Consider the following 21,960-nt stretch of genomic DNA (forward strand, 5'->3'; position numbering starts at 1 on the left):
AGTCGTGCTGGATCAAATGGTGTAACTAAACAAAACCGTTATTATCGGGAAATCATTAGGTATTAATTTATTTCAGGACACATATTTTATAATTAAAGGCTTACAATACCCCAAATTGTGATTAATTTTTGTAAGCTAAATAAAGCTTTCTTAATTGTTGTTTAGATGACCTTTTTTTTTTTTTTCTTTTTGCTGTTGTTGTTGCTCATGAGATATTTATGTCGTTAGGGCTCATCAGAGAATAAGCAGCTTGTGCAGATGAACAAATGCTGCTAAAGCTACTTCTTCTAAGGATGATAGATACAAGAACCAATATTCTGGAAAAAAACAAATTTAGTGACTGTCTTTGAGGAAGGAGGAGAAGGAACAGCTTGCTGGAGGAGTAATGAGGAGTGCGTTTAATTGTAATTTCTGGACGAATACTGCAACAAGTAACTGTTAGCATCTGGAAATTAACAAGGAGATGAAAAATGTTCAGGCAACGTGAATTTGTTAGGAGGAAAACATTGAACAGATCTAATTTATTTTTAGGGTGGGCAAGAAGCTTTGCAGATTGAGGAAAAACAGTAGTTGCATATATTTTGATAGGTTTTTACCATTGTCTCTAATAGTACTACCATAAAATGCATTTTAGCATGCTGGTGTTCAAAATGCAGAAGAGTGGAGCACATAAACATCAATAATCAATAACTAAAATATTGTATCTCATTCAAGAAATCCACTGACAGATCTGAGAGCGTAGAAGAAGGTGGTAAGAATGAGGAACTATCCAGGAAGGATGAGGCGCAAGAAAAAATGCAGCAAACTAGACTTGTCTGAATTGAAGAAATGGAAAAATTGAAGTGAAGGAGTGACAAGTTTTTTAAAATTTAAGAGCTGTTCTCAACAGGAAGGAAAAAACCTTGTTCTTGGTGTCTGATTTAGCTTAGATACTAGAAGAGAGTTGCCAATATCAAAAATTGCCTGGAGAGGTTTCTAAATCTCTGTCATTGAGCATCACTAAACACAACAAAGATATTCTGGGTATGATCCTGCCTTGTGACAGACAAATTGCTTTGAATCTTCTTTTGAGATCTCTTTTACCTCTAGGATAATTTATGATTCCATTAACATTTAATTTGTTGTAGGTGAAGAAAGAGTTTTTAATGTCATATACTCAATGTATAAAAATATTTTTCAGGTCCCGGTTTGAGCTGTCTTCCTTTACCTACAACACTTGTAAATGTGCAAGTGGAGCAGCTTCAGACTGTGTATATTGGTGGTGTTCATCAAGTGTTGCTACTAACAGTTTACATGACATTGTGTATTGTTGTCAGGAAGGCTATAATTTCTGACAAAGCTGCTTTTTGAGATTTCTCATGTGTGTTGGAATCCTTTAATGTGGAAAATTTTGGCGTCCAACATGAAGTAAGACATTTTCAGAGCTGTCCCATTGTACTCTTTCTCTTGCAATTTGAACTCTGGTCAATAATAAGCATGCCTATAAATATTCATGCATTAGTCCTCCAAATAAAACTTGACCAGCAAGGGAAATATTAAACTCTTACCTTGTCTGATAGAATTATTTAATTTTTAGAATATGACAAACAAGAAGAAAAGCTAATGCACTTATCATGTACTTCAGGAAGCCAGAAGATTTCTGAACATTGATAAATCATGGCAGAGAATTATGCAGAGAGCCCATGAAACATCAAACATTGTGCAGTGCTGTGTTGGAGATGAGACTTTGGTGCAGCTGCTGCCACATTTGCTGGAGCAGTTGGAAATCTGTCAGAAATCACTGACTGGCTATTTGGAAAAAAAGCGGTTAATATTTCCAAGATTTTTTTTTGTATCTGACCCTGCTCTACTGGAAATCCTTGGTCAAGCGTCTGATTCCCACACTATTCAGGTACAAGTAATAAAGCAATAGTGTTCTTATGGTCGATGTTACTAAGCGAAGACCGTGGCAGATTTTGTTGTTTATTTGAGATGTTTTCTATCACTTATGGAAAAAATTACAGAGTATTCTAATACAGCAGTTAAAGACAAAGTAAGAATGCCATATCAGATCAGTTTATGGAGGTTTTTTCCCTGATTCTATTGTAGGCACATTTACTGAGTTTGTTTGACAATGTAAACCGAGTGGGATTTCATGAAAAAAACTATGACCAGATTTTATTGTTTGAATCTCAAGAAGGAGAACGGGTCAATATTATTGAACCAGTTTTAGCTCAGGTAATGAAAGTATATATTGCAGTTTTTCATGACTTGATTTAAAGTAGATTTATGTTTTAGAGGCCAACAGTATTGCATCATGCTGTTATTTGGCTAGCTGAATGAAAACCTCCCAATGTGAACAGCAAGAGCAAAGAGTAGAAGGGACAGGACATTTGTGTCAGTTTGTAATGATTGCTTTACCTGTTTTCTCAGCGGTACTTCTGTGAAATGCCAAATCCATTGCATAATTCTAGAAGGGCAGTGAAGCAGAAAGTGGAAAGAAATCTTTTAAAAATTAGAGAATAACAAATATGGAAATGGGAGAACGAAGGACTTGGAAAAAAGTCACATAGAGCTCTTGCTCCTTGTGAATTATTCATGAACTAATTCCCTAAAAGTACTTTCTTGTTTATTTCAGGGCAATGTGGAATTCTGGTTAGGTCAGCTGCTGAATGGGATTAGGAAAACAATCCACACCATCATTAGACAGGCATCATTGGCCATTAACGATTCAGAATTTAAGATGTATGAGTTTCAGTCAGAGTTTCCTGCACAAATAGGGCTTCTGGGAATTCAAATTATCTGGACCAGAGATGCAGAGAAGGCACTGAACAGTACCAAAACGGACAAAAAGGTAGTATTTAATGAATCTTTGGGGATTTATTAAAAGCATTGTTTGTAGCAGTACATATTGTGAAAAGTTAAAAGTAACATGCAGGAAAAAATCACAAAGTACTAGTTAATTACCCAGAATAACAAATAAACTAACAGGAAAACAGTGTTAAGGAGTCACACCTCCTCATTATCCCTCAGGATGTGCTTTAGAATTGTTCTTAATCCTGCTGTAATTTTCTCTGTTGTCTTGTTACATCAATCATCTCGGGAAGGGACAGTTTCTTAGTTCAGGAATATGGGGAATCTTATCCTGTTACATTCGCAAAATCAAATTTGTAAAGAAACAGGAGTTCCTGAACTTTGGGGAAGTAACTGTGCTTTGTGGATATTGGTCTACTCTATCCAAATGTATAACATCCTTCAGCTGATGAGCTCTTTTTTTAGGGAAGGGGAAGAATAGAATCTGTTTCAGGAGGTGTTGGTTTAGTCTCAACCACGTGGAGAAGATGCTGTTAACAACCAAGGTGTTATTCCTAACAGTGAATCTATGAAAGAAGAAGGAGAGGATGTAAACTAAAAGTTTGCACCGTTAATCAGGAATATGCAGTGAGAATGTACCAAGAACGAGTAACAACATCCTACCATAAAAGTAAATGAAGGGCAAATTCCATACTGTACTTTGATACTGCATGAAAGTAAGGCCTTAGACTATGGAGAAAACCATCGATTCCTACATTTTCTGCATTGTTGAAAGTTTTAAAAGAGCATAAACCTGCTTTTAGTCCACTCTAGTTCATAGAATAACTAGGTACAAAGATTCTTTTGCATTAATAAGAAAACAGCTTTTGTGGGTTTTTTTGGGCTGAACTGAATGTGTGTGTTCAGGGGGATGTGTAGGTTATTTAATTCTCTGTTAGTTTTAACAGTGTTTTTAGCTTTTTTTTTTTTTTTTTTTCTCAGCAAGCTGTGTGTTTGAGGCTCTGTATATATTTACAGAAAGCTAGTGTGGTTGTTCTGTCACACATTTGGAATAGGAGTATAAATGAGCTGCTCTTTCTTAAATCTCAGTGCTTTGTGTTGTGCACCAGGAGCATTGCTGGCAGAGGCTGATGCTATTTACCTAAGTCAGTATTGTACGGTCGGTATTTGTGGAGCTTTGTAACAGATTTGGTACTACAATATAAATTATTATTTTAGCATCAGCATCTAAAATTATAGTATGTTACCCCCCTCCTTCAGTTAAAGGACATGACAGATCTTCAGGTTCCAGTTCCCCCTAAAGAGTAGATGCAGCTTGAGCTGCATCCAAAACCATTGACTGATGGTTCTGAATATATGCAGGGATGCAGTCAGCTGAAAATGTAATGTATAGTAAAAGGAGCAAGAGTCTTGGAATAGAATCTTACAGTGTGAACTGTTCATCCAGATTTAACCTCATTGTACTCTGTTGGGTGAGAATGCATGAATGGAAGGCAGCCTGCAAATCCAAATTCAGGGTTCCAAGCCTAAGAAATACAAAGCATAATACGGATGTTTTAAAATTTTTGTGTATTAATATGATCATTCTTGCTTGTGGAAAAGGTAATGCACACAACAAATCAGAAGTTCTTGGAACTTTTAAATGATTTGATTGACATGGCAACACACAACCTGACAAGAATGGAGCGCACAAAATATGAAACTTTAATCACCATTCATGTGCACCAGAAGGATATCTTTGATGATCTGGTAAGTTTTGGAAAACCGTCAAGGGACTTTCTGTATGGAAGGTCTCACACATATAAAAAAATTATAAGCAAATCTTAGAATCTATTCTCTTTGAGTAGCTCTGATATTACTGCTGATAGAGCATATCAGATTTAGTTTGATTTAATATAGATGTGACGCAGTGAGAAGGGTGAATTTTTATGTAGGTGTGTTCATAGGTTTAGATTCAGTTTTTTAAATGGTTCTTTATACTCATTATGCACAAATTCACCGTGAGCAAAAGCATTTAACTTTTAAAATTAAATTATACTCTTCATTTGAAGATTTAATGCATTATTTGATTGAAATGTAAATGTAAAAACCCCTCCCTTTAGTATTCCTGTCAATCTTTTGATTTCTGATCCAGCTTATGTGTTGATGTAAGGTAGTAGTTATTCAAATGCAAAAACAATTAGACTTCATATATTTGAAGAGGATTGCAACAATATAACAGATGCTTTAATTTTTTTGATAATTGAGTTGCATCAGGCTTCCTTTAGATAAGTATGTTGAATAAATGAAAGCATAATATAAAAATGGAAGTAAAAGAATTTCCAAAGAGCCTGAATGCTGCAAAGGCCAATAATTCAATACCAATTGGTTAATTTAGGCATATATGTTAGGAAGATAAGAATTAAGTGAATGTGTAAAGAAAATAGGAAACAATAAAGAAAAGTACTGAAATCTAGAAAGAAAACTGCTGGCTTCTAAGATAAGCATGGAGTTTTATCCTCTGCCCATAACTTTTAATTTATCTTCATAACCATTTTCTTAATTAATTTAATGTCATAATATAATAAGATTATGGAAAAATGGTTAGATTTGTAGGTCCTGTATATGAAAAAGTCAAGAGCAAGTCCAAAACTGGGAAAAGTGTTCTTAAATGGTATATGTAATAATAGCCTTCTCTCTTAAAGCATTATATTCTCTGCCAAACACATCCCTTTAGTAAACCAGATAAAGGAGAGGGAAGTGGATGAGGTGCCAGAACCTCCGCTTCACCTTATACTGTGTTCGCAAGGTCAATAACCAGGGCAACATTTTCTGTAATAGGCCAGTGGTTTTGAGACCCAGTGTCAATAATAATGAATCTGTTAATTACAACAAATCTAAATACGTGTGTGGCAAGTTCATACTGAAAAATACAACCAAAAAATTAAGCACTCAGACACCTATACAGTGTATTCAAATACTGTCCACAATTTATTATTTCTTTGAGTAATGGTGCTGTTAACATGCAGGACAGCAGTATTGTTCATTTTTTATGTTTTTCATGACTGCTTTTCAGTATCTCTGTAAGACACAATTCATAATCTTGTGCCCAAATCAGAGGAAGATGAAAGTGAACAGAAGGGTCAGAGCATGTCATGGACAGGTTTGAAAAGTTAATTCTGGATGTCTTGACTCCTGACAGATTCTGTGCTCGTTTTTCAAGGTCATGAATTTATGTGAAGTAGACTTTTCTTTTTTCTGTATGGAATTTAAGATTAATTTGTTACTGATTCATTGCCATATTAATGACTTTTCTTTTCCATAATAGGTCCGTATGAACATTAAATCTCCATCTGATTTTGAATGGCAAAAACAATCTCGATTTTATTTTCTTGAAGACTTGGATAAATGCATTATCAAAATCACGGATGTAGAGTTCACCTACTGCAATGAATACTTAGGCTGTACAGACAGGCTTGTTATAACTCCCTTAACTGACAGGTATTTATAAAAGGAATGAAGTGTATAATATTGGAGCTAAGACTAAATTCCTTTGACTTAATTCTTTTAACTTTTGTGAGTCAGACTTACTTAGGTTGCACTACAATGCTGCAATATTGCTGGTGAACAGCAGAGGCCAGTGCTTATATATTCAGCTATCAAAAGCAGGTGGAATTTGAATGTTTGCTTGAGCTATATGAGCTATGATGGGCATTGAAAAACTTGCTTGTTCTTGAGACAAATATGTCTGAACACCAGGCACTTCACCTGCCTAAACACAGTCAATCTAAACACTAATATAATGCTGCTTTCAATAACAAGCAAGTAGTTGCTTTGGAATTGCAGCAAGTGATTAATTTGAAGTCACCCTGTAGGAAAAAGCAGTAACTCAGAACATAGAATCGCATAAATAGTGCCAGTATGGTTTTAAGCAAGGCCTGTGGAGAATTGCAGGACTACAAACAGAGAAAAACTCTGAGGGCAGTCATAATGAGAAGTTTTTATTGCTGGAGTGCTAGTTATACAGCACAGTATAAGCTTCATTAGATGCCTGTTTTCCTAAAGTGCTTGGTTGGTGCTTCAGCTAGGCAAGAGGCAGATGTATTTGCTATGCCAGAGCTTGTTATTTTATAAGTGCATATGGGCGTCAAAATACTTTGCACGTTCAGTCATTTATAGAATTATAGAATGGTTTGGATTGGAGGGGGCTTTAAAAATCATCTAGTTCCTACCCCCCTGCCTTGGACTGGGACATTTTCCACTAGACCAAAGCCCCATCTTGAGTTAATGTTGAAATTGTCTTTGCATTCTTTGTGCTACTAGATTTTATTTATTAATGAAAATTCAGATTTTTGCCTATTTCTCAATGAAAATTTTTCCCTGTGAGCTATTTAAGAAAGCCAAACCTCTGCATGTGGATACCTAGCTTTTAATAATCAACACAGATCTCCTAAATTCCATGTTGTCCACCCTACTGTTGTTCCTATGTTAGATAGAGATTTGTTTGCAGCAGTACACATGAAGTTGATTAGTGGCTATGGAAGCATGAACATCCTGAAAATATTTTTACTCACCAGGAGAGCCAGTATCAAGAAAAAGTTGTCATTCAAAATTTGTTCACAGAATTAAAATGCAGTCAGGGAAGTGGTTATGGCACCAAGCCTGCCAGAGTTCAAAAGGTGTTTGGATAAAGCTTTCAGGCACGTGATGTGGTTTTTGGGTTTGTCCTGTGCAGAGCCAGGAATCAGACAGGAACTGGACGTAGGATATATTATGATTCTACAAGGTGTTGTGTCACACAAGATTGAAAATTAGCACAGGGTGACATGATTGAAGAAAACAAGCCTTTTAAATGAGTTTAAATAATATCAACAACAGGAAGAACAGGCATATCTCTCTTTAGACAAACCTGGAAGAGCCAAACAAAGCTGCAGGGATTGCAGGATACCCTGTCACATGCTGAAAGGATATTTGAAGCAGAGATGTTTCCTAGTGTTAGCATGGGAAACTTATGTACCTAAGCAATGTTGCACAACAACAGATTTTATTCCCCTTGTGGGCTTTTTCCATTTTTGTATTTATAATACCACTGTGTGGAATTGTCTGATCTTCTGAAAATTTTCAGGTAATGGTGTCTTTGTTCCATTAATCAGCTTGGAGTCAAGTCCTGTTTGGCTAATGATTTCATGTTCCAAGAGATTCCCTAAGCACAATGATAAATACACACTGCTGGTAGTACATTGCATTAAGATAATGGCACTGAAATTGAATGCTCCTACACATCGTATCAGACACAGTCCACGTCATGGCATGCACCAAAAATGAAGTGAAAGGTCTACATAGAACTTGTGCTGTGTATTCAGTTTGTCCTTACTTCATTTTCAGTACCAGAATTGTTAGAGGTGGTATTTTTAATGTGTTTAAAGATTGCCTGTTAAGTGATCACTGAGTAATAAGGTGATAAAGCAGTCTTACTGCTATTATATTAGAATGAGTATTCTGCTGTTTCATAAGTCATACTAGGTGCCATCATTCGGGATTTTTTCCAGTGCCCATTTTATCTCCCCACATATATCATAAAGCTATTGCATTTCACAGTGCTAAAATGGGTTAGCTGTGATTTTGGAGCGTTGGAGGTTAGAACAACAGGCACCCTTACACTCTTCAGTGACCTCCACACCATCTCATCAGCTGGGGAGGCTGAGACTTAAACTTGTGGACTTCAACCCAGGATGGATGCTGAAGCAAAAGATGACCGTAAGGCTCAGGGATTCCTCCTCTTTCTCCATTTCCCATTGCAATCTTTGCTCTCATCCATTGCCCTCCTGGAACACAAAGACCTCGCACGACTGGCAGAACTGCTGTGGTTTGGAGTGCTGCTATGGAAATAACAAGAACAGGAGGTGCTTCCAGCCTCTGTGCCTTCCTACTGCCAGATCAGAGAGCCCATCGTGAGAGCTCTGGGGAGACAGTAAGAGGGAGGGGTAAAAGGCAGAAATCCAGTGGCTCTGGGTGCTGCAGAAGGAAGCTGTAATGGAGGAAGGGTGTATGATAGTCTGAGAAAATCACAATACTACAGTGTTTTGGCATTCAGCATTTAGAATTGGCCTGTGGATTTCCTGGACTGTTGCAGTCATGGCTGTGTTTGGATGAGTGCTTTTCTCCAGCTGGAGAAAGTTGGTCCTGGTAACTCAGCTTCACAGTGTGCAAAGGGGTTGACTGAGGACTCATCACACAGGAATACATTTCTGCCTGCTTCCCCAGCTCCGGATAATACATCTGCTGTGGTTGCATTGATGGACTTCAAATAATTAATGGTAGGAAAAGATTCACAGATCTGTTTGTTCTGTCTTTAGGTGTTACATCACTCTGGCACAAGCCCTGGGCATGAGTATGGGTGGTGCACCAGCAGGACCTGCCGGGACGGGGAAAACAGAGACAACTAAAGACATGGGCAAATGCCTGGGAAAGTATGTTGTTGTTTTCAATTGTTCAGACCAAATGGACTACAGAGGACTTGGTCGTATCTATAAAGGTGAGAAAACATATGCTTTATTCATTTTAGAGTTGTAAGTTTTTCCCCTTCAGTAGTGAGTTAACAATGATTTGGAGGGCATTTTCATCTCTGTTTCCTCTTATTTCCAAGCACTCATCAAAATTACCTGATATTTGATTTTATTTGATTTTTCCCTCCTTCTTCTTGCATGTTTTCCAGTACTTTTTTTGTTTGAATATTCTTCAGTGATGTTTCCCATCTATTTCTTCTTTCTTTTTCCCTTTTAATCCTTTCTACTGTTTAGGGTATTTTTAATGCCTCTGTCCCACCCGTCCCACATGGAGAGGATTTATATTTATTATTTGTTATTTTTGTGTTGAATAGACAATCAAATAGGAAGCTTAATGATGTTGTGCAATGCAGGGAAATATGCAAAGTGTTGCAGTATCTTATTTAACTATAAGGTTCTTTTGAAACCAGGAGTCAAACTCTGATACCCTTCATGATTAGCAAAGTTTTGAATTTAGTTTTGCAAACAGTGATTGGTGATCCTAAATGTGTAGATTTCATTATAAAGGTATGTTTTATTATATATAGCTGCATTTATATATGGACTGACAGACCACAGGACACCCCCATTTTCTGTGAGTGATGGGCTTTTAACACAAGGTATCATAAACAACATTTTCACTGTTGTGATATCTCCTGAAGGCTAAAATATAATATTTCATTTCAATTAAGAAGCCAGCAAAGCCATGATTTTTTAAACAGAGGAACATTTCTGAGCTAGAAACCAAACCACCTATGCATGTGAATAGCTTCAGTTAAGGTCACAAGTTTCTCAAAGCACCTCTTGTAACCCCCACATGTTTCGGCCATGTGTGCAGACCTTTAGTGTAACAGGTTTATTTTCCTCATTGTTATTAGACAGAAGTGGCCTGGGATATCTGAGTATGCTCATTATACTGAGCACACTCATCTGCTGGGTGTCTGCTGTACCTGCAGTCATCAGTCTGTAAGGGAGATGTCAGCCTTTGTTTCTCCTTGCAGTGGGTTTTCCTTTGTTGTCACCAAGATGTTGTCTTCTTCTGCTCTGCTCCTTCTGTGAGGATGTTTATATCTCTTTATGTAAACACCTCTTTTCCTGACTCCATGGTGTTTTCACTTCTTTGTATTAAACTGTTTGTGACTTGTGTCGGTTCAGACACCTAGTTTTGTATCCTTGCCTTTTTTATCTTCTTATCCTGAGCACTTTGATAACTTATCCTCTCCCATTTCAGGCAGTAGTGATCATTTCAGCTTGTCATTGCTTTTCTTTTACTAAAACTGGACACAATTTCTGTGTCTAAAAGCACAAGTTGAGTTTTAGGACTCAGCTTTCTTTTTCTGTTGTTTTTTTCGATAAGCTGACCATTTTCCATGTGGTATTGTCATCATATACTACAGAAACAATGTAATACTGTGTAATGAGTCCTTCTTCTCTGGCTGCCTCATTTAATGGCATGCTGGTGTTCAATATGAACTAAAAAGATGTTTATAGAACTCATCTAATTGCTGCTCAAGCAACCATGATTCCTGTGACTGCTTACTTCAGTAAATTTGCAAGTGAGATCATAGCTTGCTTCTCAGAGAATTTTCCTGAGAATTAGGTAATAGATCCAGCTGAGTAGGGCCTGAATAGGGTGGGTTTTTTCAGCATTCACACGGCTGTTGTGTGTCTGGGAGTAAAAGTGAGATTCTGTTCTTACATAGTCATTGATGCTTTCATTTGTGAAGGGACATTTGAAGTCAGTTGTTTTGGACTTAGTGTCACTACATGGAACGGCTTGGCTTGCAATCACCTTTTTTATGTCCTTAAAATATCTGCAGTTTCTTGAAGAGTGGATATACTGATGTTAGGGAAGGAAATTAGCTCTTTTTAATTTAATAAAAAGGGCAAAGTGAATTCAGATAAAGATTCTTTACTGCACATGAAGTCTTTAATGGAAAATAAGCTGTAGAAGCACTTTTCATGCAGACTGGTAAGAAAGTTCTCATTAACATACAACATATTTCAGTGCTCACAATGGGATTTTTTTTCCAAATTCCACATGTCTGTGGTAGGCTTGGTGCTTCATCACCAGAGTTTCCACACCCAAACTTTTCACTTTATGTGGTGCTGTGGGTCAAGTCATCAGACATTAGCTGGTTTAGCAGTGAGGAGAAAAGAGGCAGGGAGATGTGGTGTTGTCCTGTCTGCAGGCATGTTTCCATGCTTCTTCTGTAAAGACAAGAAGTTTCATCTTCAGAAAAAAAAGAAATAGAAAAAATATAGGATAATTTTATAGTATATAGTATATGCTATATTAGTTATGATTTGAAGTTCTTCTGATTGGGTCAGAGCTGAAGTTTGGTCTTCCTGTTTCCCTGTTTCCATCTGTTTCATTTTTCTGTTTGACTCAAGAAATTCATAGGCAGATGATCTAGTTGATATAGTCTAGTTCAAGGCCTGGTCTTTGATCTTCGATAGTTTTGTTTCTCAAATTTGTGCCAAAATGTAGATTTAGATGCAACTTATCACCTGAATTGGACCAGAGGTAACCTGAGAAAATACCAGGGATACAAGTGGGAAGAGGAATTTTCAAGTTTTCTCTTATATCAAATTCAGTGCTGAATTTTCCCATAATAGCAAATCAGGTATACTTCATCACTGTTCCTGAAAAGTGGTGGATACCCTTCAGAAAACCTTTTGTCTGTGGTTGCCTGTAAATGGGTATAAAAGTTGTGTTGCTTTGGTTCTATTTCCTGTAGTTACAAACACTTCCAGCCTTACATGAAGTAGCTTTTTGTGATTTGGTATTTAATGCTATATTTAATGTAAGATTTTTATATTATCTTAATTCAGAAGGTGAATACACAAGTCTGGCATTCTGTAAATTATTTCTGGGCCAATGATTACTCCTGAGTTTGCTGCTTCTCAGTTGCAATTTGTTTCACTGACATTTCCATTGAATCACTATAGCTCTCCTTCTGTGTAAAATCTGGGGAAAAAAATGTGGAAAAATACATAAAAAGAGACATGGCACTGCACGGAAGATATGAGTTTTATGGTCTGGGGGCTAATAGCTATTCTATGAGATTCTTTCATCCTTTGAGAGCCAGGTTTATAGGATATCTGTACTGACTGGAGCAGGGGTGTTGCCACATTTTTTAGATGTAAAGATCTTAGTCCTATCCTTTATTTTCTGCTTTTACTAAATTTCTGTATTTGATAACCATCATATTTTCAGCATGGGAACAGAATTTAATTCACAATATGATAAAATTACATTGTGTCTGAGCTGTTTTGCAGCAGAGAGTTTGCTTGCTGTGCCTTTGCTTGTGTGTGTGTTTTTAGCATACATGTGTATTTTCTTTCCTTTTTCAACACCACTAGAATGAAATAATTTTGCAAGAACTGAATTTATTCAAAGCTGTGGGTTATTTGCTTTATCTCAGAATGAGGTTTCCTAACTCCATGCAGCAGGTGGCATTACAGAACAAGTGAATCTTTTTGTTCTGTCCCAAAGAAAAATTATTTGGTCAGAACTGAACCTCACCATTTTATAGAAAAATTACTTCCATAACCTTTTAAGAGACAGAAAGTAAATGTAAGAAACAATATTATATAGAACTAAGTTTCTTAATTAAAGAATATCCAGCTTTAGAGATTTCCCTTATTGTATCCCAAAGAGTAGATATTTATGTTTAATTAACAAAGCAGAAACCCCCCTCCTTTTTTGGATTTCTTTTTTGAATGGATCCTAGGAGTCATATAACACATGATACAAAAGAGGACAAATGAATTCGAAAAATCTCTGCTGTAAGTTTTTTGTTGGTTTCGGTTTTTTTGTGGTTTTTTTTTTTTTTTTTTTTTTAATCAGGGAGCATCAAGAATGGGGCAGCTCCATGGGAGAAGATGAGCCAGGAGCCCAGGGTCATCAGCACAAAAGAAGGGGCAGGCACTTCACTCAGCAGGGCACAGTCCCACAGTGCCTAAGCAGGGCAGGGTTTTGGCAGCTTGCTCCCATCAGCAGTCCAGTGACATAAGACAATGTGAAATGACCAGCTGGATACAGGATTTGTCCAGGAAGTTTAGTCAGAAACAGGGGGAGGCAGAACTGGGGGTAACACTGTGGAGCTGTGGGCTCCTCTGGGAAGATCATTCAGTAATTCAGGATAAGAGGAGATGGGACTGTGCACAGCCCTGCACACAATACAGTTTGGGCCTGCCTGAGCTAAAATAACTGGATAGACTCGGGATAGAACCCTCAGGAAGGGCTGTTGAGAGCATCCAGGGATCAGAAATTCCTCACAAGGAGGGGAGAGGAACATCAGTTAGAGGACTTGCTGCCACACCAATGACATCAAGAAAAATTCTTCATTTGTTTTCAAGGACAGTAGGATTGAGTATTTAATGTTTTAAAATGGGTAACTGTTGATAGAATTACTTTAATCTTTCTATCATTAGGGCATTGTGGTATTTGTATATATTCCACTTGCTTTTAATATTTTTAATTAAGTCCATGTAACTTTTCATTCTCTTCAGATTCCTTTCTTTTGGTGTACTTTTTTTGCCTTATAATAACATAGGAATTAATTTGAAGCAGTTTAGGAAAAGGTTAGATATGGAATTGAGATGAGTTTCATGGGAGATCTGCAGTATTGCCTTGACTGAATCAATCTTTAGGAAGCCAATTTTACTTGTACTACCACTGATTTTGACCTGGTTTGACTCCTCTAGTTTTGTTCTTCCAAAATTACATGGGTAAAAAGACCAATTGATGCAACATTATTAAAAGAATGGGCATGAAAAAATAATAAAAAATGAATGTCAGAAAAGAAACATGGAAGTGGCTTTAAGGGCATTTAGAGGAATGTCTTAAAGGGCAAGAGAAGATCAGACAAAGAAAAGTAAAGGGAAGGGAAGTAGCATACTTTGAGAAGAACAGACTGATCAAGGGCAAGAGAAGAAGAAAAAATGAAAGCAAAAACAAGACAAAGTAAAAGAATACATCTTCATAGTATTGTTACTGATTTTTGAATATTTTCTCTTGAATAATCTAAATTCCTTTAGGAATTAACTTTACACATAAACTACCCATAGATTTATTTTATAAAATAAATGGCATTGGCATATAAAGCATGGGGATTCAGGGGAGCTCTGTGCATGATTATTCAACATTGCAAACACAGAAATGCCTTTTCTTGTACGTGTGCTTTATTTCTGCATTTAGTACTGCCTTCAAACTGCTTAAGCCAAGCTGAGCTCCACCAGTCAGTGGAGTGAATTAAACACTTCTGAAAATTTGCAGGTATGGACCCAGGCAATTGGGAATACTAATCCAGTGTGGTGTTTGGGAAGGGAGGAATGGCATCCATGAAGCTCCTGCATAGACTTACTAGCCTTTGTTTCTTTTGAAATGGATGTGGAAGAGCAGGGAATTATGTAGCTTTCCCACTACAGCTCTGGAAATCTGCCACTGTAGACTCTCCTATTTCAATTCTGTTAGCATGATACTGAAGAAGGAGTACTTGACTCTCCCAAAAGCCATTAATTTCATTATGTTTGTGGGTACTATTGTCAGTCTAGAACTCCATGGCAGGTTCAAAGTAACGATTCTAAGTGCAAAGTCAGATTCTTCCCACTCTCTTGCACAGTAGGATGTTAATATCCAGTAACTTTTTATCTATGAAGTAGTAGCTATGAAATGCTACAATGCTTCTGTCAGAAATTTATCTATTTGCTTTTGTGCTTTTCATTTAGGTAGGTGTTTCTTAAGCTCATCTTTGACAACTTCAATCCCCGCAGAGATGAGTTTCCATGCTATATGCACATTTATGCTGCTGAATGGTACTATATACAGTATTAACACTTTCTGCTTAATGGTTGCTATAGAAATCTAGGATAATTTCTAAAGAACTTTATGTATCTTTCATTCAAGGGGTGTTACTTTTTCTGAGTGTCACTAATACACAGCCCACATTCTTTTGAGTTTTTACTTCTCATTTTATTCTGTGTTCATGTTGTCAGTTCTTCTCATGTTACACTAAGTTGTATAGAACATGCTCTATTTTGTGTATAAATTACTCTTGCTTGATCTGCTGTTTTAACAGAATGTTTATCTTTTTGCTTTTCTTAGGTTTAGCTCAGTCGGGCGCATGGGGTTGCTTTGATGAATTTAACCGCATTGAACTTCCAGTTTTATCAGTGGCTGCTCAGCAGATATATATTGTACTTCAGTGTAAGAAAAAAAAGAAACTTCAGTTCACTTTCACTGATGGTGATGTCGTTGACATGGACAGAGAATTTGGTATATTTCTGACTATGGTATGTCTGTAAATGCGTGTAAATGGCATCATTGTGAAAAAGTTTTTCTGTTCCATTTCCTATTGAAATTTCCATCTTGAAATATTTGATTTGTTAGAAAATAGTTAATGAAACTTGAACAATTATTTGGTAAAATAATTATAACATAGTTTTCTCTAGTCCATGTTTTTAACTGGATCTTAGGACTTGAGGTATGTATTTATCATTACCTATTTATTTTAAGGACTTTTTTAGTTGAATATTTGACAGATTGAGATTAAACTTAACGCCCTCATATTTTTAGTCAAAGTCTGTCAAGATAAACCAGTAATTGACCACTGCAAGGACTATTGTAGCTGGTCTGGTCAGTATTTTACTGCCTGTGAAGAAGTTTTGACCTCAATCCTAGAAGACAGCATGAGGGAAATCACCCTCACTCTGGTTCACTGGCCTCCTGAAGATTTATCTTTGGTGCCTGTGGACTGCTAATAGCAGTGCAGAAGGCAAAGCAGCAGGAAAGTATAAGAATACCTTAAAATCATCTTTGTATCTCTCTTTCCTTAGCTACCTATATACTCACAAGTCAAAATGAAAGCCTTTGTCTTTATCTTAGCGTTCTACCTTTGAAAAAGTGTTAGTGTTATCGCTGTGATTTGAAATAGAGGGCAAGTAAGTACCATACAAAGGCCAGGGGGAAGGCGGTTTGGAAAGGGCTGAGAGATTAAGAAGTTATCACTGCACAGGTAGTGACTACAGTTGTCACAACTGAGCCATGCAGTACTCATATGAATGACTTAGACATCTTCAGTGAAAGGTCAGATCCATTAGTTTAAATTATACTCGGTAATGGCTTGCACTGCTTGACTGACTTTGCACTGAAATGGTCTGGGAATGCTCACAAGGGACAGTAACCTCCAGCACTGGAATACTGTCAAGACTCTGAGGAAGTAACCATTTAAAAGAGCTCCAGCAAGATCTGTAGGTGGCTGTCTGTCTATATCTGTGAGTCTTCAGATCTCCAAACAATGTGTGATACCCCATACTTCATGAACTGCAGTATTGAGGCAACTGTGTACTGATGTGTAATTGTGGCATGCCCAAGTTATCTTTCGTAATCTCACATGTGCTCCTATGTTTGCTGAATGGTTATCAGGAAAGATAAAACTTCCTACCTTGCCGTCATTATATATTTTTTGGATTTATAAATTGCATTTTCAGAACCCTGGCTATGCAGGACGACAGGAACTTCCCGAAAATCTGAAGATTCAGTTTCGCACGGTTGCTATGATGGTGCCTGACCGTAGCATTATTATGCGAGTCAAGCTGGCAAGTGCTGGTTTCCGAGACAACCAAGTCCTTAGTCAAAAATTCTATACGCTCTACAAACTCTGTGAAGAGCAGTTATCTAAACAGGTAAAATAAATATTTGTCTAACTGGAAGCTGTCACTGGAAGGATATGGAGATAATATACTTTCATAGAATATGTAATTATTTTTGCACTCATGAGCCTATACCGTTTTTAGGGCTTTCAGCTTCAAGTTCCAGAAACACTGTCTGAAATGATCACATTATTTTTATTTTTCACAGTAAATTGAGTAGTATAGGAACTTTGATTTGTAATTCTTAAACAGAGTGCAGTTACTGGAGAAGTTATGAGGAACAGTGTGTATTGCTGTGCTGAACTTGCAGAGGGCACATTTTTCAATGTCTTCACTTAGGAAGGCCAGATCTATTTCAGAGGCAATGTAAGAACTGTAAATAACTATAGAGTGTCTACAAGGCTCTCTCTTGCCAAATGCTACTAGAAACAGAAACCTGCTGTTCTGTTTGGGGCGGGGTATTTAAGTCAAAATTGGTTCTTGCCTTTTGAATGCTCTGTGCTGGCTGTCCACTAGAGGGTCCCAATGAGAAATCATATGAACAGCAGGTAAATTGTGGCTCAAATGCTTGCTTTGGTTGGATAGTGAAGAACCTGTGCTAATTGGCTACAGTCTCTATTATATGATTTCAGTTCGATACCAGATATTTATTAGTGCTTGGCCTTTGTAAGACTAAGTTTTCTTATTACCTCAGTTTTAGTGGACATTTTTTGTCCAGGACATGATTTTTTCTTTCAATGTGGAAAAGACACATAAGCGGGCACCAGAAATTTGACCTTCTCCCTCTGCAAAAGTGCTTTGTTTTTTTTGTGTTGTCACAGATGCTGGAACTGGTTCACCCTTAGACAATGTGCTTAAAAATTCAATGCACACACCCAAACAAAACCTAACTGTACAAAACTTATTTTAACTACCTTAAGGGTGATTCACAATGTTTTATATGCAATGATTACTGCATCTGCACAATGAGTGCAGAATTCATCTGTCCAGTTTGGTAATTTCTTCAGCAGAATTGCCCTCTAGGAGCCCCTGAGATAAGGAGATTCTCTCTTTATTATATTAATCAACATACTGAAGCATATAAGTAAGCCTCATCAGTTGGCCTACAGATCGTAGGAACCACTTAAAAGACTTCTGTGAAACTGTCTGAAATTTCCACCTGGAAAACTCCTGTGCCAGTTATTCCAATTCTTTGTTGTGAGGGCAGGTAGCTCGATTACCTTGTCTCCGATCAGTCCTTTGCCTCATATATGCTGATGCTAGCAAGGGAGTTCCTCGATATTTACAAAAATTAATGACCGAGTGCTCTGGATGTGCACGTAGGCACAGCCCTTACACTCAGCTACATTACAATTTGATATCTGCATCTTATGCTTATATTTCTCCTATAACCTAAATCCTATAGTACTTACTAATTATGTTGTGATGTCTGTGGGGAATAGTCTTCCATGTATATTTTTAATTTCTTCATGACCGCCTAAGGTTTCTACAGTAACCATCAGAGAAGCCTCTAACCATTTATATCGTGTATCATATAATGGATCGCTATACTCAGTAGCATGAGCCAGGAAGCACAGCTTTCTGCAAGCCCATGGTAGTATGGTAGTTTGTCCTGCCTGTGCCTGTGAGCAGCCCTTTGGACAGTCTTGCTCTTGTCTAAATCCATTCTGTACAGCCATAAAATCAGAGAAAAACTGATTTTTTTCTCTGGGACTTCTGGAGTTGAACAGGTGCCGTACCTCTTCTCGAAGTGAGATCTGCTCAAGCAGGTGGCTCAGTGCCTTGTCTAGATGAGTTTTGAATATCTCCAAGGATAAACACTACACAGTTTCTTTGGTTAAGCTGTTGAAATGCCTGACCACCTTGTCTAGTCACCATTTTGTCTGTGAGGATGTTATCAGAGACAGTGTTGAAATCTCAAATGGCTCTGCCCTGCTGTGTTGCCCTTCCAACAGATATTGGGGTGTGTCAAGCCCACAGTGAAGATCAGGGCTTGCAAAGATGAGGCTAATTCTAGTTGTTGGAAGAAAGATTCATCAGCTTCTTCCTCATCAGGAAGTTTGCAGGAGACTTCTGCCACAATGTTGTTGAGCACTCTTATTCTAACACAAATTCTCTCAACTGGCTCATTAGCCATCCTAAGGGAAAGTGTTCTCACTCTTTCACTTTAAAGGGCAACTTCCCATCTCTCCATCCTGTCTTGTCCGTCCTAAAGAACCTGTATCCATCCATTGTACGTATGCCCCACATTTCCTAGTTTGAGTGTAGCTCTGTACCTGCACACAAAGCTGTAATTTTTGTGTTTTGTTGCCACGCTGCATGACTTAGCAAACTGGCACTTCAAATTAGCATCTCCTTCTGCTGTGAGAGCTTCTGCCGCAACACTGTTCTCTTCACCTGTCCTTATCTGTACACCTACACTCAAGAAAGGTCACTTTCCACATTGTTCCACCCTCCTTGACGTCTCTCTTGTCCACCACAGACTGGATCTTCTGCTTCTCAGTTGGGTCCACCACTTACTCACTTGAATGTGTGTTGCCAGTGTAGTAGTAATGAAATAATTTGAAACACTTGCTGAAGTTCCTTGTGAAGTTTGTTGTAGGTTGGGGAGTACAACTCATGCAATATGTGATTATATAGAGATCTATTGAGTATATCAGATTAGATGTGGGAGTCTCATGAACTGAACTTACTTCTAAGAGTACAGCGGGACATAAATTGCTTCTGTGTAGTCAGAAAACTAAAGTTATAAAGTACAAACAGTCTTTCTTAGAGACGTATTCAATTAGACATTAGGAAGAAATTCTTGGCTGTAAAGGGTAGCGAGACACTGGAAAAGGTCGCTCGGCGAGTTTCTGGACTCTCCATCTCTGGAAGTGTGCCAGGCCAGGTTGTTTGGGAGTCTGAGTAACCTGGTCTAATGGAAGGTGTCCCTGCCCATGGCAGGGGGGTTGGAACTAGATGAAAATTAAGGTAACTTCCAGCTTAAACCATTCTGTGACTCTATAATTCATATTAGTCTTTCTTTCCTAGTGGAACTTATTTATTCAGTTTTTTAATGGTAAATTTGAAAGTTAAGTAATGCTGGGTTTTCCAGGCAGTTGACTGGAAAGATCAGGGTCACATAAATAACCAGAGCAATAGAAAATGGCAGAATATTGTTTTCAGCAAATACAGTATATCAACAGAAGGAAATAAAGCAAACAAGCATTCACCAGCAAAACTTACCCTGCAGAAAATCTAAAAGGAATATGCTGGAAGAAATACATTAAGTCCTCCAAATATTTTATGTCCTCCACACAAATGCAGACTCTGTAGAAAGAGGAACTCTGACTCACAAGTAGCCAAAGGCACCCTGACTGACTGTCATCTCCTTCAGTAAAGAAAAACAATAAATAGTAAAGTAAAAGAATAGTCCTTACGCAAATGTAGGAAGCCCAAGGTGTCCACAAGCCCGTGAAAGAGTTCTGATAGAGCTCAAAGGTGAATTATTTGGCTTTTTTACGGGACTTCTTCCCTAGAACCTCCTTCCACAAAACCTACAGCTTAGGGAAAAACAGAAACTGAAAAGAAAAACCTAACAAAGCTTGAGAGCAAATGAGGTGATAATCTGTTTTTGAGAATCATCTCTTTAAGGTGCTTTCATATAGAGAAAACCACTGATATCCCTTTTTTTCTTTTCCACATGGAGCAAACTCTGTTTCTAGAACGGAGACTTTTTTTTTTTTTCACCCAGACTTCTAATTCTTCCTTTTGAGAGCATCAGCTATATCATTGCAGCCCATTTTGCTCAAGCATAATCTTTAAAGATTACTGTTGAAAGATGTAGCAAAGAAAGAACTCATAATCCACATTTGCCAGTAAATTCCAGCTGTTCTGTGCCATTCCCAAGAGGCAAAGCAGTTGTCAAACTAGAAAAGGGATTAAGAGTGCTCACCTTGAACCACCCATCACATAGGTCAGCTGGAATGCACCAGAAATTCTGCCTGTAAAAGTCATTTAAGCTTATTTTAAATTTTCTGGTAGGTATGAAAATATTTCTCCAAAATTAACAAGGTATTCTCTTCTATAGAATCACAGACTTGTGTAAGTTGGAAGGGACCTCCAGAGGTCACCTTGTCCTGCTTCTAGCTCATGACATTAGAGCAGGTTGCTAAGGAACTTCTTGAGTTTTGAATATCTCCAAGGGTGGAGATTTTCAGCCTCTCTGGCACCTTTTCTGTGTTTGGCCACTCTTATTTGAAGAATCTTTTCATTGTGTAAATCGTTGCAATTTCCCCTGTTGAAAACTTTGACATTGCCTCTTTTCCTCTCAGTCATCTTTTTCTGAACTCATTTCTGTATGTCAATGATGGTCATCTAGCATGGAGGAAAAGAAGCACATCAGTCCTTATCATGATTCTGGGCATTTCACTAGGACATGCCATTTACTTAATGATGATGAAGTCAGGTGACTGACTAAGTTCATCAATGTCACATGAAGTTGTTAATTTTTTTGTGTTAGTGTTTCCATCTGCAAACAAGATTTCCTGTCAGTATGTGGCTATATATAGCTAAATTTTCTACTGGTAACAACTTGGCGCCTGATTAAATAATAGAAAATGAGGCTGGGCAGAACCTTGTGAAATTATCCAGTTACCCCCTGGAGGAAAAATAATTCTTAATTAAATAATTTGCTATAAATGTTTGTCATTGTTCTTAGCATTTTCTATTGATGGATAGGTTGTGGTTTCCCAGGCAACCTCATCCAAAGTTTCATTTTTGTTATGGTAACAGTGTTTTCCTCACAATATTTCTCCCTTGCTGTAGTTAGGTGCATTACTTATTTTCCTTTCTATTCCTCCTGTCTTCCTCTTTGCAGGTATCTTTTGCATGTTGAAGACTTTTGTCATCACTCATCCTACATATTCACTCTTCCTACTTTTACAGTAGATTTTGTATTACTTTTTCCTGATATGTCAACTGATCACTTTTTTTCCTTTTC

At 37.6% G+C, this 21,960-nt stretch overlaps 1 protein-coding gene across 1 annotated transcript in view; it reads left to right on the forward strand.

Moving 5' to 3' along the window:
* The window catches only part of LOC120747561 (dynein axonemal heavy chain 5-like), a 149,713-nt gene that overhangs the window by 40,621 nt on the left and 87,132 nt on the right, over positions 1–21,960 (forward strand). The window contains exons 36-43 of the mRNA XM_058420799.1: positions 1,625–1,891; positions 2,089–2,217; positions 2,618–2,833; positions 4,396–4,542; positions 6,101–6,273; positions 9,129–9,307; positions 15,430–15,617; positions 16,815–17,009. Coding sequence (XP_058276782.1) covers positions 1,625–1,891; positions 2,089–2,217; positions 2,618–2,833; positions 4,396–4,542; positions 6,101–6,273; positions 9,129–9,307; positions 15,430–15,617; positions 16,815–17,009 — 1,494 coding nt within the window. The remainder of the gene's footprint in view (positions 1–1,624; positions 1,892–2,088; positions 2,218–2,617; positions 2,834–4,395; positions 4,543–6,100; positions 6,274–9,128; positions 9,308–15,429; positions 15,618–16,814; positions 17,010–21,960) is intronic.

This window comes from Hirundo rustica, chromosome 1 (assembly GCF_015227805.2).
Source record: "Hirundo rustica isolate bHirRus1 chromosome 1, bHirRus1.pri.v3, whole genome shotgun sequence".
NCBI classification, from domain to species: domain Eukaryota; kingdom Metazoa; phylum Chordata; class Aves; order Passeriformes; family Hirundinidae; genus Hirundo; species Hirundo rustica.